Source organism: Mobula birostris, chromosome 5 (assembly GCF_030028105.1).
Source record: "Mobula birostris isolate sMobBir1 chromosome 5, sMobBir1.hap1, whole genome shotgun sequence".
NCBI classification, from domain to species: Eukaryota; Metazoa; Chordata; class Chondrichthyes; order Myliobatiformes; family Myliobatidae; genus Mobula; species Mobula birostris.
The window spans coordinates 112,907,409-112,929,156 of NC_092374.1; the positions used below are offsets into that span (position 1 = coordinate 112,907,409).

Below are 21,748 nucleotides of genomic sequence, written 5' to 3' on the forward strand. Positions count from 1 at the left end.
TCCTTTATGTAGTGCTTATTATGCGCTAATCATGCAAACTGGGACACACAATTCCTTGTCAGCAACTCTCTGATCATTATTGTATAGATGGTCACAAAGTGGCTCTTAGGAAAGTCTCCAATGGCATCCTCACATTTATAACATAAGAAATCTATTGCCTCCCAGCTCATTAACCTGGTATGGTAATTGACAGTCATGTTCTGAGAGTGTTTGCTAATTTGGGCTCAGGCTCAATCATTACTATGTTTCATTCACGCAGCTCCAGAAGCATCAATGTAGCTGACTTGTAGCAAATCAATCAATTCGAGTGCAGATGGGCAACACAGAAAAATTCTAACAAACTGCTATCTTACTTATCAGAAAACCTACTCGACTTTTAGCTCACCAATATAACTCTGGTTTTCAGCCTCCTCCCAGAGCCAGCTGCCACACTTCTACCTGAGTCCCAGTGTACCAGGCTTTCTTCAAAGTCAAATTAACCTGGCTGTATTTGCCAAACATCCTTCCGAGCCAAATTCACCTGGCTCCATATATCAATCTTCCTTGAAACTCAACTAGCTGTGACCCCAAGCCTCCTGGAATTTTACCTTCAAACTTAATAGAGTCATGAAAAAACATTTATTTTAATTTCTAAAACCTAAAATAAATAAAAGTTTGTTGAGTTATTAATATAATAACATTCAAAATTCTGGAAAATTGCTCTTCTTGCACCAGACTGCTAGCCATATCCAATTCTCAACCCTCAAATTGAATAGAAATACTGTAAAGTACCTTAGGAGATATAGTTCCAAGAAAAAAATTTGTGCGCCCTTTGCAATTACCTGGTTTTGTGCATTCATTACTCATAAAATGTGGCCTGATCTTCATCTAATCACAATAATAGACAAACACAACCTGCCTAAACTAATAACACATAAACAACTATACTTTTTGTTATTGCTGAGAACACCATTTAAACAATCAGTCTAGATTCAAATGGTATGTGCATCTCTGCGGTAATGCCTTCTACAAAAGCTATTTGGAGTCAGGTGTTCCAATCAATGAGATTAGATTGGAGGTGTAGGTTGGTGAGGTGCCCTGCCCTATAAAAAAAGACACAAAAAGTCAGGCTCCTGCTAGGTGGTGGAATAAAAATTGTGATATAGCAGTAAGAAACAGAAATAGAGCTTACAGGAAATTAAGAAAGTACCCAGTGTTAGATAATGTCATGGAGTATAAAAAGAAAAGAGCAGTAGCAAGGAGAGTAACTAAAAATGCAAAGAGGGATAGTTGGAGAAGATTTTGTGGAACCCTGGGCCCTGAGACACCTATAAAGCAGCTATGGACGATTATTCACAGAATGTCAGGGATATATAGGAAACCATCTGTCCCAGCTTTGCTAGAAGGAGCTAATGAAGCTATAATCAATAAGGAAAAGGCTGATATGTTTGTAGGGGTGTTCCAAGCGTTACACAGTTCTGGAGAGTTCGGTGATTTAAGAAAGGAAATTATGTTAAAGGAAAGTTGGAAATTGGACAGGAGTTTGGATGATAATAGCTCCATAAATTTGTTTTTCTCCCTTCAGGAATTGCAGGAAGCTGTCCAATCAGGATCAAACACTTCTCCTGGTAGTGATGGACTGTGTTATGAATTGCTTATGACTCTGTATTAATAGAAATTCTAACATTGTTTAATTCAGTGTGGAAAGAAGGAAAATTACCAGTAGAATGGAAGCATGCGTGGTAGTTCCAGTTTTAAAGCCAGGTAAGGACGCATCTAGTCCTAGTTTGTATCGGCCTATAGCTTTAACGTCAGTGCTTTGTAAAACTATGGAACGAATGGTCATCAACAGACTTGTTTATTTTTTGGAAAATAAAGGACATTTTGCTGCCTATCAAAATGGTTTTAGAACTGGAAGATCAACAATGGAATCTGTTGCCCTTTTAGATAGTGATATTAAAAAAGCATTTCAAAATAGAGAAGTAATGGTAAGTATATTTCTAGATATTGAAAGAGCATATGACTCACTACGGAAGGATGGCTTATTAATTAAACTCTATGATGAGGGAATTAGAAGTGGAATGTTTAATTGGATCAAAGATTTCCTTAAGGAAAGGACAATTCAAGTAAGAATAGGCGGAACAAGCTCCAAGTCAGTTAAAATAGGTAATGGTACCCCTCGAGGAAGTGACATTAGTCCAGTTCTTTTTAATGTCATGATAAATAAGATCTTTGATCAGGTAGGGACAGGATTTGGCAAATCATTGTTTGCAGATGATGGTGCAATCTGGAAAAGAGGAAGAAACATAAAGTATATATTAAGGCAGGTACAAAAGGCTTTAAGATCAGTTGAAAACTGGGCTAATAAATGGGGTTTCAGGATTTCTCCTTCTGACTTTAGAAGAAAGGTTCCTGATTGTGAATTGTGTCTATATGATTCTCCACTAGAAAGAGTCAAGGTATTCAAGTTTTTAGGTGTCTGGTTTGATGAAAGACTTACTTGGAGGGTTCATATAGATAAAACAATTGGAAAGTGTGAGAAAGTTTTAAATGTTATAAGAAGTATTGCTGGATGCGACTGGGGAGCAGGGTGGGAAACTATGTACTTAATATATCTAGCTATGATTAGATCAGTTATAGATTATGGTTGTATTGCTTATGGTTCCGCTGCTATGGCAGTGCTTGGAAAACTAGACACTGTGCAGTCCAAAGCACTTAGACTCTGTTGTGGAGCTTTTAGAACAACATCTGTCCCAGCATTGTGTGGAGATGGGAGAAGTGCTGTAGCGGTGTTGCAAAAAAAGAGATTTATTCAAACTTTGCGGCCTCCTTTAAAGTCTTCCCGGGTGGGACTGCTGTGGGGAATGCATATTCGCAGTTCTTCCCCCTGCTCGTGAAGATGGCCTGCTGCCCTTTTTGGGGCTGGCCTTCTGCTGGCGCGTGCCGTTTTGGGAGCCGGTTTGAGTGCGCTGGAAAGTGGGTCACCACGTAACCCCCCCCCCAAGAACCGGCGATACATCCCTCAATGTCCACAGTCTGGATCGGCCTCTGTTTGGGAGGTCTGCCTCTGCTCTGCGGTGCCTGAGCCCAGACCGACTGCGTCAAGTCCACATGGGCCGGTTTGAGTCGGTCCACTGTGAAAACCTCCTCTCTCCCCCCCAATGTCCAGCACGAACGTGGACCCATTGTTCCTGATCACCTTAAACAGCCCCTCGTAGGGCCGCTGTAGCGGTGCCCGGTGTCCGCCCCATCATACAAAAAGAAACTTTCAGTTCTGCAGGTCTTTGGGTACGCTGTCCGTGCTGTGAAGTGGGTATAGGAGCCAGGTTACCGAGCCTCTCACATAGTCTGTCCAGGACTGCTGCGGGTTCCTCCTCTTGCTCCCTTGGGGCCGGTATGAACTCTCCTGGGACTACCAGGGGTGCGCCGTACACCAACTCAGCTGACGAGGTGTGCAGATCCTCCTTGGGCGCCGTGCGGATTCCGAGCAGGACCCAGGAAAGCTCGTCCACCCAGTTAGGCCCTTCCAGGCAGGCCATGAGAGCCGACTTCAGGTGACAGTGGAAACGCTCCACGAGCTCGTTCGACTGTGGGTGGTAGGCAGTTGTGAGGTGTAGCTGTGTTCCTAAAAGGCTGACCAGTGTGAAGTCCCACGTGAACTGGCTGGAGCTGAATGTAGCCGCACCATGCGGGTGCCGTAGGTCCGTATTGTGCTGCCATTTGCGGCCCTCAGGGTGGGTCCCGGTTCTCTGTTGCAGGTGTCGTAACTCGTCGGAGGTAAAATGCTGATCTCCGCTCCGGTGTTGACCAAAAAGCGGCGTCCAGACTGCTTGTCCCAGACATACAGGAGGCTGTCCTGATGGCCGGCCGCCGTAGCCATCAGCGGCGGCTGGCCCTGGTGTTTCCCGGGAATTTGCAGGGCGGTCTACAGTGGCCGGCCTCTGTGCCCCACTGCTGGTGGTAGAAGCACTATTGTTTGTTGGGCTCCTCACTCCCGTCGCCAGGTTTTGTAGGCTCTGCTGCCGGGCCTGGTCTGGTCTGCTGTTGGGCACACGGCTTGGTGATCTGTGCGACGGACACCCCTCTCTCCTTCTTGGCATTCCACAGCACATCTGCTTGGGCCGCCACCTTCCGGGGGTCGCTGAAATCTGCGTCGGACAGCAGCAGGCATATATCCTCAGGCAGTTGCTCTAGGAACACCTGCTCAAACATGAGGCGGGGTTTGTGTCCTTCAGCCAGGGCCAGCATCTCGTTCATTAATGCCGACGGCAGCCTGTCTCCCAAATCATCCAGGTGCAGTAAGCGGGCAGCTCGCTCGTACCGTGGAAGTCCAAAAGTCCTTATGAGCAGGGCTTTGAATGCTGTGTATTTGCCGTCCTCCGGGGGCGACTGTATAAACTCCTCAACTTGTGCAGCTGTTTCCTGGTCGAGGGAGCTCACCACGTAGTAGTAACGAGTGGAATCCGAGGTCATCTGCCGAATGTGGAATTGGGCTTCTGCTTGTTCGAACCATAGGCGAAGTCACAGCGTCCAGAAACTTGGCAGTTTTAACGAAACTGCATGAACAGATGCGGCGTCGGTCATCCCTGGTCCAAATATCGTTTGGGCCGTCGGGGTCACCAAATGTAGCGGTGTTCTACACACAGTGCTAGAATAATGACACGTAGTCGGTGAGTTGTAGTTGCGATAAAAGAGATTTATTCAAACTTTACGGCCTCCTTTAAAGCCTTTCCCTTCCCGCTCTGCCCGGGCGGGACTGCTGTGGGGACTGCATATTCCCAGACCCTTTCCGTGCGTGGGCTTTTCCCCCTGCTGGTGAAGGTGGCCTGGCGCCCTTTTTGGGGCCGGCCTCTCTGCCAGCGCGCACCGTTTTGTGAGCCGGTTCGAGTGCGCTGGAAAGTGGGTCACCACAGTGCCTCTGCATTTAAGACAAATTCAGTTGGGCCTGCAGTATTGGGCAAAACTAAATGGATTCAATCACAGCTGTCCACCAAAGTGTCTTTTACAGGGGAAGTTGGAGTGCCAAAATAAAATTAAAAGATACCCATTTTTAGATTTGGTTAATAACTGGGCTGTGAAATTGAAACTGACTGAGGAAGACATAGTTGACCAAATTTGCTTGCCACCCATCCCTTTATGGCTCTTTCCAGAACTAGAAGTAGACCTATTCCTCCTTTTTTGGCTTCAAGGAAGCAGTGCAATTTCATCAGCATTGATCACAAATGAGTATTTAAATAATAAATGGGGATCTTATCTGAAGATTTTTACTGATGGCTCAGTGGACCCAGAGAGCAGTAGGGCAGGATTTGGGATGTATGTGTCTCAACTTGGAGTTAAGATTGGTCACTGGGTTTCAGATGGTGTTTCTGTCTTTGCAACAGAATTATTAGCAATCCTCTGGGCCTTATGGTCGATAGAGGACTCTCGACCATGTAGGGTTATCATCTGTTTGGATTCTGCTGCTGCCTTAGAGTCTATAAAAGGGGGTAAATCAAAAACTCGTCCTGACATAGTTATTGGGATTCTCTTAGTGTTGTTTAGAGTAGGGAAGATGGGTTGTGCTTTTAGATTTTCATGGATAACTGGGCATGCTGGGGTGAAGGGAAATGAAATTGTGGATGGCATTGCAAAGTCTTCCTTACAGAGTAGGCAAGTAAAAATTAGTTCCCCTAGGCAGAGCAGAATTGAGAAGTAGGATTAAAAAAGGTATAGAGAAGAAGTGGCAGGAGGATTTGGAAAAATGAATTAAGGGGCAGGCATTATTTTTCTTGTCACCCACTAGTTAGAAAGGTCTCAGACTGTTACCTTAAGTCGTAGAGATATGGTGAAATTTACAAGACTTAGGTTGGGGCATTGTGGGCTAAATTATTATTTAAAGATAACAGGAAAACATCCTACTGGATTATGTGACTGTGGTAGTCCAGAGACAGTCCAGCATGTTTTGCTGAGCTGTAATCGATACAAAATTGAAAGAAGCATGGTGTTCAAGAGGCTGTCTGGCTTAAATTTGTTTTGGTGTTCTATTAAATCTTTGTTTGGCCGTCAAGAGAATCAACATCTGATTGAAGTGTTTATTATTCAGTTTATATGTGAGACTAGGTTGTATTCGAGAGGGCTCTAATACGCCTAGATGTGTCTAAACAGCCAGAAATAATGGAGAAGGAGGAGACTCTTCTCAAGAAAGATCTGTTTATATACATCATGCCTCGATCAAAGCAACGTTCAGAGAACCTGAGAAGAATTATGGAGATGCATGAAACTGGAAAAAGCTATAAAAGCATTTCTAAAGACCTGAGTATTCATCAGTCAACAGTAAGAGAAATTGTCTACAAATGAAAGAAATTCAGTATTGATGCTACTCTCTCCCTAGGAGTGGGCATCCTGCAGTGATCACACCAAAAGGACAATGTGTAATGCTAAAGGAGGTGGAAAAAGAACCCGGGGGTAACAGCAAACAATCTGCAGAAATCTCTAGAACTTGCTAAAGTCTCTGTTCATATGTCCACTATAAGAAAAACACTGAACGGGAATGGTGTTCATGGAAGGACACCATGGAGGAAATACTATTCTCAAAAACACATTGCTGCATGTCTCAAGTTTGCAAAAGACCACCTGGATGTTCTACAATGCTTCTGGAACAATATTCTGTGGACAGATGAGACAAAAGTTGAACTTACTGGCAGAAATGCATATTGCTATGTTTGGAGGAAAAAGGGCACTACACACCAACACCAAAACCTCATCCCAACTGTGAAGCATGGTGGAAGGAGCATCAGGGCTTGGGGCTGCTTTGCTGCCTCAGGGCCTGGACAGCTTGCAATCACTGAGGCAACAATGAATTCAAAATTGTATCGAGACATATTACAGGTCAGCAATCTGTCACCTGAAAACCTGCCTCAGGAAGGACCTGGGCCCACTGCGATTTTCCTAATGCCACAATAGGTCTACACCAGATGCGATCGCAATGGCTCTCCACTCAGCCTTGAATCACCTGGGCAATGCAAGTTTCTATGTTAGGATGCTGTTTATTGACTATAGCTCACCACCATTTCTACAGATCTGTTCGATAAGTCACAGAACCTAGGCCTCTGTACTTCTCTCTACAACAGGATCCTCCACTTCCTAACTGGAAGACCATAATCTGTGCGATTGGAAATAACATCTCCACCTCGCTGACAATCAAGACTGGCACACCTCAGGGGTGTGTGCTTAGCCCACTGCTCTACTTTCTACACCCTTGACTGTGTGGCTAGGCACAGCTCAAATGCCATCTATAAATTTGCTGATGATACAACCATTGTTGGCAGAATCTCAGATGGTGACGAGGGCGTATAGGAGTGGGATGTACCAGCTAGTTGAGTGGTGTCGCAGCAACAATCTAGCACTCGACGTCAACAAGAGTGAAGAGCTGATTGTGGAGCTCAGCAAGGGTAAGAGAGGCCATGAACCAATCCTCACAGTGGGATCAGAAGTGGTGAGAGTGAGCCATTTCAGGTACCTGGGTGGCAATCTCCAAGGTCCTAACCTAGAGGCAACATATTGATGCAGTTATAAAGAAAGCAAGACAGCAGTTATATTTCATGAGGGGTCTGAGGAGATTTGTCAATGAAACTACTCAAAAACTTCTACAAATGTACTGTGGAGAGCATTCTGACTGGCTGCATCACTGTCTGGTGGCAGGGGAGTGCTACTGTACAAGTTTGAATTAAGTTGCAGAAATGTGTAAAATTATCTGTATCATAGGTACTAGTCTCCATAGTATCCGAAACATCTTCTAGTAGCGGTGCCTTCGGAGGGTGGTGTCCATCATCGAGGACCCCCACCTCCCAGGACATGCTATCTTCTCACTATTACCATCAGGAAGGAGGAACAGGAGCCTGAAGGCACACACTCAGCGACTCATGAATAGCTTCTTCCCCTCTGCCATCTGATTCTAAAATGGACATTGAACCCACGAACACTACCTCACCACTTTTTTATTTGTTTTTTTACCCTACCTATGTGAATATAACTATTGACTATATAGAGGTATACAAAAGTTTGGGCACCACGGTAAAAATCTGTTACTGTGAATAGTTGAGTGAGTAGACGATGAACTGATCTCCAAAAGTCAAAGTTAAAGATGAAACATTCTTTTCAACATTAAGCAAGATTAGTGTATTATTTTTGTTTTGTACAATTTTAGAGTGGGGAGGGGGAAGGAAAAGAGCACCATGCAAAAGATTGGGCACCCCAAGAGATTTGAGCTCTCAGATAACTTTTACCAAGGTCTCAGACCTTAATTAGCTTGTTAGGGCTATGGCTTCATTAGGGAAGGCTAGGTGATGCAAATTTCAAAACTTTATAAATACCCTGATTCCTCAAACCTTGTCCCAACAATCAGCAGCCATGGGCTCCTCTAAGCAGCTGCCTAGCACTCTGAAAATTAAAATAAATGATGCCCACAAAGCAGAAGTCTATAAGAAAATAGCAAAGTGTTTTCAGGTACTTGTTTCCTCAGTTCGTAATGTAATTAAGAAAAGGCAGTTAACAGAAATGGTGGAGGTCAAGTTGAGGTATGGAAGACCAAGAAAACTTTCCAAGAGAACTGCTTGTGGGATTGCTAGAAAGACAAATCAACCCCCCCCCCCCACCCCCTGTTTGACTGCAAAAGGCCTTCAAGAGATTTAGCAGACTCTGGAGTGGTGGTGCACTGTTCTACTGTGCGGCAACACCTGCACAAATATGACCCTCATGGAAGAGTTATCAGAAGAAAACCACTCCTGCGTCCTCACCACAAAATTCAGCGTCAGAAGTTTGCAAAGGAACATCTAAACAAGCCTGATGCATTTTTGAAACAAGTCCTGTGGACTGAAGAAGTTAAAATAGAACTTTTTGGCCTCAATGAGCAAAGGTAAGTTTGGAGAAAAAAGGGTGCAGAATTTCATGAAAAGAACACCTCTCCAACTGTTAAGCATGGGGGTGGATTGATCATGCTTTGGGCTTGTGTTGCAGCCAGTGGCATGGGGAACATTTCACTGGTAGAGGGAAGAATGAATTCAATTAAATACCAGCAAATTCTGGAAACAAACATCACACCATCTGTAAACAAAGCTGAAGATGAAATGAGGATGGCTTCTACAACAGGATAATGATCCTAAACACACCTCAAAAATCCACAATGGACTACCTCAAGAGGTGCAAGCTGAAGGTTTTACCATGGCCCCCACAGTCCCCTGACCTAAACATAATTGAGAATCTGTAGATAGATGCATGCAAGCCAGCCCAAGAATCTCACAGAACTAGAAGCCTTTTGCAAGGGAGAATGGGCAAAAATCCCCCACACAACAATTAAAAGACACTTAGCTGGCTACAGAAAGCGTTTACAAGCTGTGATATTTGCCAAAGAGGGTGTTACTAAGTAATGACCATGCAGGGTGCCCAAACTTTTGCTTTAGGCCCTTTTCCATTTTTATTGCTATCTTTTACAGTTTCAAAATAACAAAAAAGCAATCTTGCTTAAAATATTAAAGAAATGTGTCATCTGTAACTTTATGCCTTTTGGAAATCAAGTCATCTTTTACTTGCTTAGCTATTCACAGTAACAGAAATTTTGACCAGGGTGCCCAAACTTTTGCATGTCACTGTGTATCTATATCTATTTATCATTTATTTCATTATACTGCTGCCGTAAAGTTAATGAATTTCATGATATATGCCTGAGATAATTAAATATGATTCTAATATAAGTTGGATGATGCAACAAGACAATGATCTGAAACACGAGTAAATCAACAACAAAATCGTTTAAAAAGAAGGAAATTTGCTTTTTGGAATGGCCAAGTCAGAGTCCAAAACCCAACTGAGATGCTGTGGCATGACCTGAAGAGGGCTGTTTATGAAAGGTATCCCAGAAATATTGATGAATTTAGATAGATAGCTATACTTCATTGATCCCGAGGGAAATTGGGTTTCGTTAGACAGTTAATTAAATTTAGACAATTTTGTATGGAGGAATGGTCTAAAATTCCTCCTCACCGTTGTGCAAGTCTGATCAGCGCTACAGGAAACTTTTAGTAGAGGTTATTGCTGCTAAAGGTGGTTCTATCAGTTATTAAATACAAGGGTTCACACACTTTTTCCAGCGTGGACTGTGAATGATTAAACAATGTTCAAAAAAGATATAAAAAATTCAATTGTTTGTGTGTTACTAGTTGAGGAAGATTGTGTTTGTTTAATATTGTGACTTAGACTAAGATCAGGCCACGTTTTACAAGTAATTAATGCAGAAAACTAGTTAACTGCAAAGGGTTCGCTAACTTTTCTTGCAATTGCGTACGCAAGTTACTGAGGAGTGCATACACATCTATTTAACTCAACAAGTCTATCATGTTCGTTCTGACTTGTGCCTGAGAAATGAAGACACAAATCGTGTTCATGCACTTTAATGTTAATGAAGTACTTCCATTGATAATTCACAGCAAGTATTTATGAAGTGCAAATTAACATAACACAATTTTTAAAACTCAAAATTCATTTTAACATGAAACGCTACCTCCGTCTGTCCCCGAAGAAGACCGAGAAGTATTACAATTACTTTTAATAACTTCGCGTAGAGATTGCAAATTGCAAACTCCATACCCAACTTACTTGGGGAATTGCTACTTTCCGAATGCAAAGATGCACTCAACACTGACGTCAGCACGCGTACGTCCCCCCGACCGGTCATTAGCAACCAACGTAAGGCGTGATGACGCAGACGCAGGGCGGTGATGCCGGGTCAGGTTGGGGGTGGGGTTTTCCCACAGGTTTTAGGTTTAGTTTTCTCCTGTTCAGCCGTTCAGTGAGTTCACACAAAATTTCCGGACGGTAGGTAAGACAGCTCGCTCATCGGTCTTCTGGCGTAGACTGTGTTGTTAATTTAAGCCAACCAAGCTTCAGTGGCAACGCCGTGCTTGTGGAGGACGCCCGCGGTTCTGTGTCTCAGCCTAACATGATGACTGGATGACCCCGCCCTCTGCCGCCTCTCATTGGCTCAGTGTCACCATTGTGCTCTGGTGATTGGCGGCTCCCACGGAAGTGGGGGGGAGGGGTGGGGTGGAACCGGGCGAATGGCAGAAAGCATGAAAAAAATCGTAGCAGCTGCCTCCAAAATCCATTTAACTATTTTATAAAAGGCCCATTTTGATAAGTATCGATGGTAAAGACACGTAATTACCGAAAGATGATATTGTTTGATTTCGCGTGCCAGGGATTGTAAATTGTGCCGGAACAACCTGTTGAAAGCTATATTTATTGTAGATCAACGTTAACCATAAGTGGCGAGGTTTTCAACGTCTCGTGTGTTCATGATTTGCTGAAAATGGGTGTATTAGAGCAGTTTCTTCAGAGCAGCTGTCAACAGTTAGCCCGAACAGGAACGTGGAAAATTTGGGCGCAGTGGCAACGTAAATGAAAAGTGTGCGCGAATAGAACGGGGGGGGGGTGGAATGTGTTACATTCCGGGTAAATGTTGCATTCAGCCCACACGGTTCTGTATCTGTCCCGCCAGCCTGTCGGTGTAACAGTTGTTCATTGCCCATACGCATTCGCGAGCTGGGCACAGAACGGCTTATGCGCATCGCGATTAGAGGACTCCAGTTTGGGTGTAGTCTTTTAAACATTAATATTTCGAGGCGGGCAAGGCTGCTCCTCCCGCCTCCGTTGGGCGCGTCACTGCTTCCTCCAGCACGTTTGGTTGGAGTTGTGGAGGGTGGGGGCAAGAGAAAGGAGAGGGCCCGGGTGCTGGGGGGCAGGCTTCAGCCATGCTCCCGACTCGCTGCAACAAATCCTCTTGCCGGGGGACCGGTAAGTATTTCCTTCGATTATTCGCCCTGCACTTTAAATTGTATTTGTCCACCCCGAACGAGAGAGAAAAAAAAATATAGAAAGCCAGTGGTAAATGTGCGCCATGTAGAGTGAGAAGGTCATCATCGCTCTTGGTGACGGACTGAATAAAGGATTCGCGGAAGCGACGTACAGGAGGGCTTGAGCCCGGCGGCCTAGTCCCCCTCTCCCCATTAGGCCGCATTAACAGCTCGTGTGCTTGGGGAGATGCACCGGCGATTTCAAATACGTCCGCATTATTACCAGACAGGATGCCACATTTCTGCAGTTCTTTATAGCTGCAATGTTCTTATAGACATTCGCATGTGTGTCCATTGAGCTGTCGAACGTACGACATGTTGAAACCAGGTGAGAGTTCGCCTTGATTCATATTCAACTACTGTAATCAGGCTTCAATAATGTCAAATTAGATTATTTTTCTCGGTGGCCTTCCTTTTAAAATGACCATGGGTGGTGTGGGTGTAGTATGTTTAAATCTGGGAGAACAGATAAAACAGGATTTAGCCGTGTTCCAGAGGATCTTAAAATAGCTGAGTATAAATATAGCACTCGAGTGCATCAGACATAATCTTACCGCCTTTAACGTGAAATCGATTACCGATCTTCCTTTTCGACTCATTGAAATGAAAACGAGAATCCGTAATTATTTTAAAATTCAATTGAATTGTTTTAGTACAACTATTGTATTGAGTCTTTTAAAATGCTGCTGTTTCAGTCGACATGATTTTCATCATTGCCTTGCTTTTTGGTCATTGAAATTAAATTCTGCCGTTTATGAATAGCTGACTACCCTGTGGTATAGACTGGAACAGGTTAGTTGTGATTGGGAAGATGTATAGGATGGATCCCATTTTTTCCCTTTATATGTGATGTTGTAACTGGTGTGCTTTATCAATCTGTGTAAAAGGAAACTTAATTTTGCTGAATCCTGAAGGATGGCATGCAGTAAAGCTCATCTTCGTATCGTAAGCATTTTATGGATTTGATATAGATTTTGCAGATTGGCAATGGAACTACAAAGTATTGCAAAATCAGGAGATTAACCAGCATCTTACTCAGACCTGCTACCTAAAAGGATGTGGCATGATCTTGAGGATGGTATGACAATGTAATTAGTGAGAAAGAAGCTGGAAAGCTTTACCGCCATTTGAAGTTACTGGAATATTGGAAAATTGTATTATACTGCATTAGAAAATTGTTATACTACATATTAAAAGGTGTTACAGAAGATTTCTCTTTGGATTGCAGGTATTTTCCTGACAATTAGCTCTATGGTTGCTCTGTAATTACTTCACATTTTGAGGTAATTGCAGATTATATTTACGCTCCCCATGTGCACATTTTGTGTTCTGCTGAAACAGTTGACATCAGTGTGCATAATAAAGCAATAATTTTAGCAAGTACTTATTATCTTGTGGCACTTCACAGAAAACAGTTAAAATGGAGAATAACCAAATATAGCCAAAAAATACTTTAACACAGCGAAAGCAAATGTTCTAAGTGTTCGGAGAAAATTTAATTCAAATTATTAAATGTGCTAAACAATATGGATGAATTTTCCATTTGTCTTGAAATTTGATAGGTCAATGCATGTACGTTTGTGTACCGAAGTGTTTCTTTTGGATGCGTAAATGTTCAAGGCAAGTCATTGAATGGCCGCTTGGTCTCAATGAGGGGCAGTAAAAAGAGCATTGCAGTGACTTTTGTGCACTTTATTTCTGAAAACATAACTGTCCTCTGAGATCTAATGTTGCACACGTGTATCTGAGATGGGACGTGGTTTGCAAAGGTCGTGTTGCTATGATTAAATCAGTGAGGTTTTGTTTTCAAAATTGTATAATGTCTGCAAGGACATCCTGACTACCAAATCAAACACGGCAGTATGGGCTGCTGTCGTTTGCATCAACTTGCAGTTGCCTATAAAATACCACACCAGGATTGAATTTTGTTTGTATGTCTGAGGTAGGATTTCCTCTTGTATTCTGATAATTTAACATCATCTGGAAGATCAACATTATTGGTGTCCAAGTATTGCAGTTTGTTCATTCCCATCTGTAGATCTACAACTGAACCTTTGGCCTCTAGACTGATAGCTCCTGATTTTTTTTGTGTCTTTTCAGAGATTTTTTTTGGGCTTCTCTCATGTCCTAAACCTTGAGTGCCTCTGATAAAATGAGAATATGTTGGGGAATACACAACAGATCAGCCAGTATCAGTGGAGAATATTGCAGACTTAATATTTCAGGTTAATAATCCTTCCTCAGAACTAGAACGGTGAATATCAAACATTTTAGTTAAAAGGTGGGGAGGAGAATATCTGTGATGGCACAGATATCTGAAATTGTTGAATTCATGATTGAGCTCCAATGGCTGCAGTGTGCCTCGATGGAAGATAAGATGCTGTTTTCTAAGTTTAAACTTTGAGCTTCGTTAGAATTGTCTTTAATTTGCATTCCTTCCTCTCCCTTTTCATACAACTCAATGAATTTTTGCTGATAATTCCACATCATATTCATTGCTCAAAATATTTTATTTTCAAGTATTTGAGCCAACAACTTGGTCACTTTTTACAAGGCCAAACAGTAGTTCACATATCTCTTGTTCATCTCAGTTGTGAATCTTTGGAAGTCTTTCCCCTATTGAGTGATAGATGTAGAGTTATGAAGTGCACGGAAAGCTGTGGTAAATTTCTGGACTAAGTGGAACTGAGGATTGAGTTCTGTTGGAAATGAAATTGAGGCGAAAGATATCATGTACGTGGAGTAGTCATGAGCTAGCATATTTGTTATCTATTATACTCTTGGCCATTAAAGTATTTTACTGTTGTCAGTTCTTAATTTTATTTAAACTTGAGCCCTATAAAAAAATTGAATACTGCTTGCACAGCTGAATGCTCTACTGCAAAAAGGCAGAATACAAAGGACTACCAACGATGATTCTTCACTGACATCCAAATCATGGTATATTATATCAATTCATTTTATACTATCACTGCTGCTCTTTGTAAATGTTTAATTTGGTGAGGAATCACAGCAAGTGTTATAAACGAGTTATTTTAAGCACTCATTGTACTTTTCCTCTGGTCAAAAGCTACAGAGGTTCCTGATTTGCTTAATTTTCTGAGATTATTTGAAGGCTATTTACGTTCTTCACTTGGGTTTCGTAATAAAGTGAAATAAAAGAAAAATATAATGGTATGGTAAAAGAAAATCTTGCATACAAGTTGTGTTGACTGTAGTCTTTATGCAATTTTGCATTTTCGTGCTCTGCACACCACAGATGCATGAGGTTCACACCAGTGAGGGGTATCTAAAATTGAGTGATGAAATACTAATTTCCACTGCAGTACAGGCTAGGAGATCATTGAACATTTGTCCCTACTGCTTCGTTAATTCCCTATTCACAGTACAGTATTCACTGCTGATGTTGAAACTATAACAAGGGTTTAGTAATTTAAAATTGTAATAATAAGTTTATAATCGAGAAACAGCAACAAAATGCTGGAGACATTTAGCAGATAAAACAACATCTGAAGAAAAAAGTTGAGATACTAGTTTAATAATTATTCATATCCATGTCTTCAATTTGAAGCATTAATTCTGATTCTCTTTTTACAAATTGGCGCTGGATTCCAGGAGGGGGAATCTCTAGAGTGCCTGTGAGCTGGCTTTTGGAGCAGCTCATGGTTGAGCCCACGACAAGGTCAGCTATTGGAATTGATTAGAGAGCTTAAGGTAAAAGAACCCTTCGGGGAAAGTGACATAATATGATAGAATTCACCCTGCAATTTGAGAAGCAGCTGAAAGTCGGATGTATGAGTATTATAGTGGAGTAAAGGAATTACAGAGACATGACAGAAGTTAGCCAGAATTGATTGGAAAAGAACACTGGCGGGGTTGAGGGCAGAGCAGCAATAGCTGGAATTTCTGGAAGCAATTTGGAAGGCCAAAGAAGTAGTAGTATTCTAAAGGCAAGATGACATAACTGTGGCTAACGAGAAGTCAAAGCCAACATAAAAGCCAAAGAGAGGGCATATAATAAAGCAAAAATTAGTGGGAAGTTAGAGGATTAGGAAGCTTTTAAAAACCAACAGAAGGCAATGAAAAAAAGTCAGTAAAGATGGAGTACAAAAGTAAGCTACTTGATAATATTAAAGAGGATACCAAAAGCTTCTTCAGATATGTAAAGCATAAAAGAGAGGCAAGAGTGGATATTGAACCACTGGAAAACGATGCAGGAGAGGTAGTAATGGGGGATGATGAAATGGTGGACAAAATGAATAAGTATTTTGCATCAGTCTTTGCAGTGGAAGACACTAGTAGTTTGGTGGAAGTTCTGGGTATCAGGTGTCATGTATACCCCAGAGTTCTGAAAGAAGTGGCTGAAGAGATCATGGATGCATTAGTAATGATCTCAGACGAATCACTAGATTCTGGAATGGTTCCGGGAGTCTGGAAAATTGCAAAATGTCACTCCACTCTTCAAGAAGGGAGAGGAGCAAAAGAGGGGAAACCATAGGTCAAATTCTCTGACCTCTGGTTGGAAAGTCAATTATTAAGGATACTTGGAGGCACATGATAGAAAAGGCCGTAGTCTGCATGGTTTCAGTGGGCAATCTTGCCTGACAAATCTGTTGGAATTCTTTGAAGCAATAACAAGCAGCTGATAGACAAAAGAGAATCAGTAGATATTGTGTACTTGGATTTTCTGAAGGCCTTTGACAAGGTGCCATATTTGAAGCAGCTTAACAAGCTCTGAGCACATGGTATTACAGGAAAGATTCTAGCATGGATAAAACAGTGGCTGATTGGCAGGACAACGAGGGGGAATAAAGGGATGCTGAGGACGTTCTACGAGTCTCTGGTGGCCAGTGCTATCATGTTTGCTGTTGTGTGCTGGGGCAGCAGGCTGAGGGTAGCAGACACTAACAGAATCAACAAACTCATTCGTAAGGCCAGTGATGTTGTGGGGATGAAACTGGACTCTCTCATGGTGGTGTCTGAAAAGAGGATGCTGTCTAAGTTGCATGCCATCTTGGTCACTGTCTCCCATCCACTACATAATGTACTGGTTGGGCACAGGAGTACATTCAGCCAGAGACTCATTCCACCGAGATGCAACACAGAGCGTCATAGGAAGTCATTCCTGCCTGTGGCCATCAAATTTTACAACTCCTCCCTTGGAGGGTCAGACACCCTGAGCTAATAGGATGGTCCTGAACTTATTTCATAATTTTCTGGCATAATTTACATATTACTATTTAACTTTATGGTTCTATTACTATTTATTATTTATGGTGCAACTGTAATGAAAACCAATTTCCCCTGGGATCAATAAAGTATGACGATGACTTTTCTGATTGGCTACCAATGACTAGTGTCCCACGAAGGTCTCTGTGTTGGGACTGATTCTTTTTACGTTATGTCAATGATTTGGGTGATGAAATGGCTTTATTGCAATGTTTACAGATGATATGAAGCTAGATGGAGGGACAGGTAGTTTTGGGGAAGTAGAGAGGCTACAGAAGGACTTGGACAGATTAGGAGAATGGGCAAAGAAGTGGCAGATGGAATATAGTGTCAGGAGGTGTATGATTATGCACTTTGGTAGAAGAAATGAAAGGGTTGACTATTTTCTAAATGGAGAGAAGGTACAAAAACTTGAAGCGCAAAGAGTCTTGGGAATCCTTGTACAGGATTCCCTAAAGGTTAATTTGCAGGTTGAGTTTGGTGAGGAAGGCAAATGTGATCATAGCATTCATTTCAAGAGGACTAGAATGTAAAACAAGGATGTAATATTGAGACTTTATAAAGCACTAGTGAGGCCTCATTTTAGAGTGTTGTGAGCAGTTTTTGGCCCCTTAGAAAGGATATGGTGAAACTAGTGAAAGGAGGTTCATGAAGATTATTCCGAGAATGAGTGGTTCTTCATGTGAAGAGCGTTTGATGGCTCTGAGCCTGTATTAACTAGAATTCAGAAGAATGATGTGACATTATTGAAACCTATCAAATGGCGAAAGACGTGGATAGAGTGGATGTGGCGAGGATGTTTCCTGTGGTGGGAGAGTAAGACCAGAGGATACAGTCTTCGAATAGAAGGATGTCCTTTTAGAAGATGAGGAATTTCTTTAGCCATAGAGTAGTGAATCTGTGCCACAGACAGCTGTGGAGCCCGAGTCTTTATGTATATTTAAGGCAGAGGGTGATAGATTCTTGATTGGTCAAGGCATGAAGAAATTCAGGGAGAAGGAAGGAGACTGGGGCTGAGAGGAAAATTGAATCAGCCATGATAAAATGGTGGAGCAGACTCGATGGGCCAAAAATCTTAATTCTGCTCCTTTATCTTATGGGCTCAATGTTGCCTGATGTGCTGAGTCAATTTTTCTGCATCTGCAGATTTTTAAAAATTTCATTTAAAGGAAGGGAAAATTTTGTTGGAGAATTGTATGCTTTGCTGTTGAGTGGTGGAGTCAGAAAACACAGGATCTTGTCTTGTCTTCTACTGTGATGTAATCCCTCTTCACCTTGTCAGTTCTTCTCACTCCTATCATTTATGTCCTAAACCAAATTACAATTGTCTGCTTGGTCTCTGTGAATTCCAGACAGAATTCTTTAAATGTCCGGAGTTTCTGAAGTTGTGGTCAATAAGTTTTCCTGCTTCTGTTTCTTCAGGCTTTGTTATCTGATTGCTTCCAATATTACTTCAGTGAGAGTGAACAAGGAAAATATTGTTAGGACTGTAGCTTATTTCAACCTAAACTTTAGGGATGATAGATTTTCTCATGAACACCCATGTGGTTAATAGAAATATAGTGACTGGGTAAATGTTAACTTGTGACTTTCAGATTGCAGGATACTTAGGTTTTTATTTAATAATTGCAATTGGAAACTACTTCAACTTCTTTTAAATGTTTCTTCTCTTAAACTGTAGTTGATTGCAGCCTGTAATTTCCATTTTGATGTATTTTTTGGGGTCAACCAAGCAATCTGGTGCTTTTGCCATCTCTTGGGAATCCGAGGTTGAGATCTGAGCTTACAACCATCATTTCGTAATGATAGAATGCAAACCCATGGTCAGCTCCATTACTTGCTGATTAAAGCATCAAAGCAGATTAAAATCAAGGATGAGCATGGAAGACCAGCAGGTGTTCAATGTCGTCTGCCTGCATTTGACGTTTGAGTTATCTCCCTCTCGCTGCCACCGGAGGAAGGTGCAGGTTTGAAGGGTGCAGCTCGTGGCTGTGGGACTCTTACAGTGTCTCTGCAGTTTGATGTTTAATATTGTGTTACTTGTTGACATTTTGCTGCTTCAGTAATTTGTTCTCTTTATCGCGCGTTGGCTGTTAACATGGGTTCCGTAGTGTTTCATTGCCAGCGGAAGGACGAATCTCAGGGTTGTATACTGCAACCATACTTTGAAACTTTGGTTAGTGTTTAGGAAATGACCGCATTTCCCATTCTGGTTTAAACAGGCAAGAAGGATAGAAATGAAAATTGTTTACATTCTGATTGAAACAGAATAGTTTATATATGTAGTCACAAACCTAACACATCAAGCCTCAATTGTCCACTTCGCAAAAGAAGCAGAGTTCATCTTTTATGTACGTCTCTTAGTCTTTTTCATGATAATTTTTTTTGTTTCTAAAGATGATTGCTGATGCAAGCTTGTTGAGTTTTAATTGCATCCTCCAATGATGGTAGCATTGTCAGGATGGAGTAATTACAGACTGATGAGTTTGTATATGTGTTTATTACTGCAAGTGTGGGAATAAAACTTAATAAAATATGAACATTTGGGTGGTTGCGATGGGAATTTGGTGTCAATTATCACTTGGTTTTCACTATGCCTTGCTTGTATTCCACACCTGCCTTGTTTTGAATCCTATTGTGTAATGCCGTAAGCATCCTCCGTTTGTACATGTAAATTGCATGATGCACATAAATGTATGACAGTGAAAATAGAGATGGCTTTTAAGATTAGCATTTATTGCCATGCACTAGCTTTGTTTCTCATGTGCCTTTTCTTGGTTTCAGATAATATTTTCAGTTGTGATTAGTCGAGCATCTTGCAAATACAAACAACTGCAGGAAGCATCATTCCAATGAATGAATTTTTAAAGCCATCCCTCACAGTGGATGAGACCAGAATATTGATATGAAATCATGTGGATTGTCACCCTGCTTGTCACCTGAGCTCTGTAAATAGCACACTTGCCTTCTAGGCAGAAATTTGTAGATTCAAGCACGTTTTGTGTCTGACTCAAGCACAAAATCAACTGTTACACTCTGGTGATGCTCTGCATGGTGTTGGAAGTGACCATCTTTACGTGAAACATTAAGATCCAGCTATGCTTGCTGTGGTAGATATAAAGATACTGTGGGGATTAATCAAAGAAAAGAAAGTTGGCCTGCCAACGTTAAACAAATTAATTGTAACTTGAGTTTGAAGAATCGTTAAAAGTTATCCACATACATCAAAGAGGATATTTCAAAATAAGCAGAGTGAATGGGAAGACTTTGAGGTGGTAACGTAAAGAAAGACAACTGGCTGTTATGATGTTCTTGCTCTTTGTACAGCAACAGGCCCAGGAGCTTCATTGTGAGACCACAGAGGCAAATATGTACTTCCTATGTGTGATGCAAAGAATTGCTTAAAATATTCAAATTCTCCTGTTTATGATTTCAGTTTTTTGTAAACTTTTGGGTGTGAGATAACGCCATTGTAAAAATCTTTGCATGTGGAATGGGCTGCCAGCGACGGTGGTGGAGGCGGCTACAAGAGGGTCTTCCAAGAGACTCTTGAATGGGTACATGAAGCTTAGAAAAATAGAGGGCTATGGGTAACCTTAGGTAATTTCTAAGTAAGTACATGTTCGGCACCGCATTGTGGGCCAAAGGGCCTGTATTGTGCTGTGGGTTTTCTATGTCTCTAGACACTCAGCGTTCAAAGTAAATTTGGTGTCAAAGTATATATATGTCACCAGAAGCTACCCTGAGGCTTCATTTTCTTGAAGTCGAACAAAGAAATGCAATAGAATCAGTGGAAAAACTATACAGGGAGACTGACAAGCAACCAATGTGCAAAAGAATTCAAAACAAATACAAAATAAACATGAGGTTCTGTGGATGCTGTAAATGCAGAGTAACAGAGAAAATGTTGCAGGAGCTTAGCACATCAGGTAGCAGCCATGGAAAGGGATAAACAGAGGGCATTTTGGGTCAAGACCTTCATCAGGACTGGTAAGGAACGGGAAAGAAGCCAGAATGAGAAGGTGAGGGGAGGGGAAGAAGTACAAGCTAGAAGGTGATCGGTCTAGAGGGAGTGAGAAGCTGGCAGATGGTAAGTGGGAAAAGGTGAAGGCCTGAATAAGAAGGAATCTGATAGAGTGGACTATGGGAGAAAGGGAAGGTGGTGTTACTCATATTCTATCTGGGTAGCCTCCAACTCAGCGGTATGAACATCAAACATATTTTTCTTCCTCACCCTTTTCTCTTCTGAGCAGCTTATCACCACCCTCTGATGCCCCTCCACCCTCCCTCTCTTCCATGATCCATTCTCCTTTCCTATCAGATTCCTTCTCCACCCTTAACTTTTTCCGTCTATCATCTCCTAGCCCACCCATCTGATTTCATCTTTCACCTTCTAGCTTGTACTCTCTCCCTTCCACCCCCCCCCCCACTTCTTTCTCAGAAACTGTCTGACCTGCAGTGTTCCTCCACCATTTTATTTACTGAGATACAGTGCAGAATAGTCCCTTCCGGCCCTTTGACCAGCACCATCCAGCAATCCTCCGATTTAATCCTAATCTAATCACGGGTGAATTTGCAATGACAGATTAATTTACGTTTTTGGACTGTGGGAGAAAACTGGAGCACTCAGAGGAAACCCATATGGTACAGGGAAA

At 42.0% G+C, this 21,748-nt stretch overlaps 2 protein-coding genes across 17 annotated transcripts in view; one reads left to right on the forward strand and one right to left on the reverse strand.

Moving 5' to 3' along the window:
• Positions 1–2,868: 2,868 nt before the first annotated feature.
• LOC140197940 (uncharacterized) lies at positions 2,869–10,888 on the reverse strand. The gene is made up of 2 exons (XM_072258584.1): positions 10,609–10,888; positions 2,869–4,627 (listed from the first exon to the last, which is right to left on the reverse strand). The coding sequence occupies exon 2, from the start codon at positions 4,089–4,091 to the stop codon at positions 3,180–3,182; it is 912 nt and encodes a 303-aa protein (XP_072114685.1). The 5' UTR covers positions 4,092–4,627; positions 10,609–10,888; the 3' UTR covers positions 2,869–3,179.
• The window catches only part of LOC140197937 (R3H domain-containing protein 1-like), a 173,085-nt gene continuing 162,069 nt past the window's right edge, over positions 10,733–21,748 (forward strand). For 5 of the 16 annotated variants that reach the window (XM_072258566.1, XM_072258570.1, XM_072258574.1 and 2 more), the window contains exon 1: positions 11,699–11,805. The gene's annotated coding sequence lies outside the window, so the exon portion shown is untranslated. Of the gene's footprint in view, positions 10,832–11,697; positions 11,806–11,869; positions 12,193–21,748 lie in introns of those variants that run through there. The other 11 variants (XM_072258581.1, XM_072258579.1, XM_072258571.1 and 8 more) reach the window with 7 other exon arrangements.

Bases quoted from the DNA above. Each gene is read 5' to 3' on its own strand.
- LOC140197940 (XM_072258584.1), bottom strand. From the start codon at position 4,091: ATGTGCTGTGGAATGCCAAGAAGGAGAGAGGGGTGTCCGTCGCACAGA.